Source organism: Felis catus, chromosome B3 (assembly GCF_018350175.1).
Source record: "Felis catus isolate Fca126 chromosome B3, F.catus_Fca126_mat1.0, whole genome shotgun sequence".
Classification (NCBI taxonomy): Eukaryota; Metazoa; Chordata; class Mammalia; order Carnivora; family Felidae; genus Felis; species Felis catus.
This window is the reverse complement of record NC_058373.1, coordinates 70,694,706-70,699,327: the sequence shown is the minus strand read 5'-3', so window position 1 is coordinate 70,699,327 and position 4,622 is coordinate 70,694,706. Positions and strand designations below refer to the sequence as shown.

The 4,622-nt window shown below is 34.4% G+C and overlaps 1 protein-coding gene across 1 annotated transcript; it reads left to right on the top strand.

Moving 5' to 3' along the window:
- The first annotated feature begins 3,386 nt into the window (after nt 1-3,386).
- On the top strand, nt 3,387-4,361 carry LOC101085895 (olfactory receptor 4K15-like). The gene has a single exon (XM_006932705.4). The coding sequence runs from the start codon at nt 3,390-3,392 to the stop codon at nt 4,359-4,361; it is 972 nt and encodes a 323-aa protein (XP_006932767.2). The 5' UTR covers nt 3,387-3,389.
- The last annotated feature ends 261 nt before the right edge of the window (nt 4,362-4,622 follow it).

The following is a 4,622-nucleotide window of genomic DNA, read 5'->3' as shown; positions in this document are numbered from 1 at the left end:
AATCTACAATGTCACAAGACAAACTCAAGTTTATGTACAATGTCTTCCAATCCTTCAAAGAACAGATAAGACTAGGGTATAAAAAGACTTTTCTGACTACTCCAACTTATTTTATGAACCTATCGTTGTCTCAATACCAAACTGGATGTGGTAGCACAAATAACTCCAAAATACTACAGGCCAATGTCACTTGTAAAACTATATGCAATAATCCTACATAAAAATTAGCATATCAAACACAGGCTATGATATTCTCATATAACACATCATAATTAAGTAGAATTTATGCTAAGAATACAAATATATCCACGCTGAATACTCTATTAATGGTGTTTAACAGAAAGATTAAAAGAGGAATTCATTATACATCCCCATTTTGGGGGATTAGATATTCTCTGAGTTTTTCTATTTTTCCCACTAAGGTGGGGAGTATCACTAAAAATTCAATTCTTGATGAAGTATTTCAGAAATCCCTACATGTCAAAATTTCCCTAAAACCATTAGAACATAGTGCATTTAATTGCTAATAAGAAAGACACAGGGGAAATGCCTGTGTTGTTGTTGAGAGAAAGGTAAAAAGTGGTTTGGTTCTCGGACTTATGCCATTTTCCCTGTTCAACAAGCTAGTGAATATCTAATGACAAAAACATTTACCATGGGACACATCTATCCTCCCATAGTCCCAGTTCAATCCCCAGTCTAGAATGAAATAGAGAAATGATAAAAGGAAAAAGGGTGAAACAGAGAGCTGAGAGGAAGTCTGCCTAAGTCAATATTTATTATAGTTATGATAGCTCAGCTCAAAAATATGTACACATTTCATACAGCTCTCTTATAAGAGAATTTGATTCGAAACTAGCCAACACTTATTTCAACATCCTTAAAAATCTTCAGATATTAAATCAGGTATGTTTTCTTTATTTTATATCAACAATTTTCTTGATCCATTTGCTTGGGATTTTCTCTTTGGAAAATATTAATATGACCTTTAACTACAGAGAGAAACTTAGAGCAACGGCTTATAATATTTGGACTTACAGTTTTGTGAAAATTTCTTCGCCCTGACTGCAAAATATTTACATCCATGTTAATGTGGTACAGAAAATTTCACTTGGGTATAATGGAAAATGGTTTAAGGATCAAGTTCTGTAACATTTGAGCTGATAGTTTTGGTTCTAAGTTTTTTTTTTCTTCCAAAAATGGAGTAAAGGAGACTCTACAAAAACATACTAACATCACTTTATATTTATCCTAGTTCATCCCAGCCCAGTCCAGCACCTAGACAAAATTGGCATTCAGTAGAAGGATGCAGTGTCACTCTCTGTGAAGATTTCTGACATTTTTCTTCTCCTGTCTCCCATATCTATTTCTCATTCACTTTCACTAAAATAAAGTTGTCATTTCATAGGTGACTGACTAAAAAATTAAAAAAATATGGTCAAGAAGAGTTTTACTCCCAATCTTTTCTTAAACCCATACTTTATCCTTTTGAATATGAATTCCCTTCCCCACAAGAGAATGGTCCAGGGAAGATGCCCCTTCTCACTCCAAGTGATAATTATTGATCTAAATATTCTTTGGAATGGTTCCATTTTAGTTATGTTGTCACAGCATTCATTCTTCATTCACTTGACTGTTTTTTTTTCATGCTCTTTGGGGGAGAATCTCTGTAAAGTTCAATAGAGCAATAACCCAGTTAGAAAATATTACCAGGGAATAAGGTTTTCCAGGTTAATAAATTTTAAGCTAGAATTTATCCCTTTAAGCAAAAAGCATTAACCATTTTGGAAAACAAAATACATATCCCCCTCCTATCTTTGTAACTAGAAAGTGCTGTTATCACAAAGTGCATTTATGGTACATTTAGAAATATTTAATAGGGTTTTGCATCAACTTCTTAAACTAATTTCTCATTTTCCAATCTTGATAATTCCACTTGTCTATTCTTAAACCATACTCTTAAGGTTTCATTAGAGATTCTACTATCAGGGACTGTGAAAAGAACTTTGAAGAACTGGAATGAGTTTCTGGATTTGTTACTTGCTAGTTGTATAATATTGATCATTAACCTTTCTGAGTCTCAATTTCCTTATATGAAAACTAAGGACAAAGACTTCCTCCTCACCAGATTGTTGTGAAAAGTTTGATGCTCACGTACTGCATGTAAAAACACTTTCAAGTTAAATAGTTTTTCTCACTGACATCACTTTTTTTTACCAGTTTTTTTTTACAGAGATTGACACTTATCATTTTTAATTATAACACAAAAATTGAAAAGTGAGAGTCTTCTTTCTTAAAAATATATAAAAAAATTGTCTTCCTTTCAGTTAAAATATTCTTGTGTTTCTAAACACAAATTAAAAAAAAATGAATCTCAAATCCTTTCCTGTATCTTTGGAAGTGTTTTCTCCATTCTTCCAAAGAAGTTGCAGACAGAACAGAAGCAGAATTGATTATTTTATAATCTATCAGCAAGTTATTATCTCAATTGTGTATTATTTATTATTTCTTATTGTTAATTATCTCAATTTTTGCCTAATGAGAAAGTATGGTGTTGTTGAATATTTTTCAAATAATATACCTTATTTTAGTAAGTTAGAGAAATCCTAATCAAAGCCTACAAATTCTATATCTTGGATATAATTACTTCCTTTGGAAGTTTTCTGCAGTGAAAAATAACATGTTATAGTTGGCCTTCAAGTGGTCTACTTTTCAACTACCTTAACTAAATCAGATCTTTGCATTTCATTGCTATAATTACCTTATATATCAATGTTCTGTTCTGATGTATTTGCCATCTCTGTTTACTTATTTTCATATAATACAATGTTAGCTTCAAGGAAGTTGACTTCAAAACAGCTATCACAACTTCAGAGAAAATATGTATTAAACACTTTTAATGGTGTAGTTGTTGAGATTAAATAGTAGACAAAGGACAGAGGCAAAGGAGAACCATATTAAAAGCCACAGTGAAAAAGATAAGTAAATGCAAACTTGGTCTCTTGAGAATTCTCTAAGACTCGAAGCTGCTTGTTGGTAATCCCAAGTGGATAATGAACAGAAGCAGGGCAAGGAAGGTAGTACTAGGAAGGAAGGTGGTTTTGTAATACTGATCTGTTATTTGCTTAGCATCAGATTTAACCCACAAATATATGAAATGGAGTTGTTGATTTACTACCTTTGCACCTCATAGCTTTCCTTCATTAGTAAGGACAACTGACAGAAGAAATATCTGTCAAAATTACAGATAAACTATTTCCTAATAGGACTAGCTCTAAATCATTTTAATGTTGAGACAAACCCTTCAGTATTGTGGTCTACTTTTCTTGCTGTTGATAATAATCTATTAATGTTTCTCTCTGTAGGTACTTCTCTTGTAGCCTGAGACCATGGATCAAGGAAATTATTCTAGGGTGGCTGAGTTTGTGTTGCTGGGACTCTGTAGTTCATGGAAGCTCCAGTATTTCTTCTTTGTGTTGTTTAACTTCTTGTATATTGCCATTGTACTCGGCAACCTCCTCATTGTCCTCACTGTGATTTCTGAACCTGCCCTGCACACACCCATGTACATCATGCTTGGTAACCTTTCTGTTCTTGATATATTTCTAGCCACTTATGCAACCCCCAAGATGATTCATGACTTCCTTTATGAATCTAAGACTATCTCCTTTGAGGGCTGCATGGCCCAGATATTCTTGCTCCATGTCTTTGCTGGTGGTGAGATGGTGCTTCTTGTAGCCATGGCTTATGACAGGTATGTAGCCATATGCAAACCTCTCCATTATACAACCATCATGAACTTGTACAAGTGTACAGGCCTGGTGGTAGGCTCTTGGGTCATTGGGATCATGCACTCCCTGAGCCAGTTAGCTTTCACTATAAACTTGCCTTTCTGTGGCCCAAACATAGTGGACAGTTATTACTGTGACCTTACCGTGGTCATTAAACTTGCTTGCACAGACACTTATGTTCCTGAACTGTTGATGCTTTTGGACAGTGGTCTCATGGGGGTGACTTCATTCTTACTCTTGCTGATCTCTTACACAGTCATCCTAATCACTGTACAACATCATTCCTCAGTGGGCAGGGCCAAGGCCCGCAGTATTCTGACTGCCCACGTCACTGTAGTGACCCTCTTTTTCGGGCCCTGTATCTTCATCTATGCCTGGCCTTTCAGCAACTTCCCAGTGGATAAAGTCCTTTCTGTATTCTCTACGGTCTTCACACCTATATTGAACCCCATTATCTACACATTGAGAAACAAAGAGGTGAAATCAGCAATGCACAAGCTGAAGACCAGGTATGTGAGTTACAGGCTGCTTTCCCACCTGTCTCTCACAAGACTAGATTTGCTGAATTGAGCAGACAAGAAGAAACTTGAGAAAACATTGACTTATTTTTCTCTTGTTGTTACCATTGTTTTAAAAGTTACCTTATTTGTTTGAAATGATAAATGTAATGTATGTTCTTTGTTATATAGTTATAGTAAAGATATCTCACATGATTATGCAGTTTCTAATCTAATAAATTGCCTATATATGCTACCTAAAATCAGTGACAGGATGTTTCACAGATTATTATGTAATTTAAATTTTATGAAAATAATTTCATAAAAATTTCAG

Excerpts from the sequence above, each read along its gene's own strand:
- LOC101085895 (XM_006932705.4), top strand. The coding sequence starts at position 3,390 with ATGGATCAAGGAAATTATTCTAGGGTGGCTGAGTTTGTGTTGCTGGGA.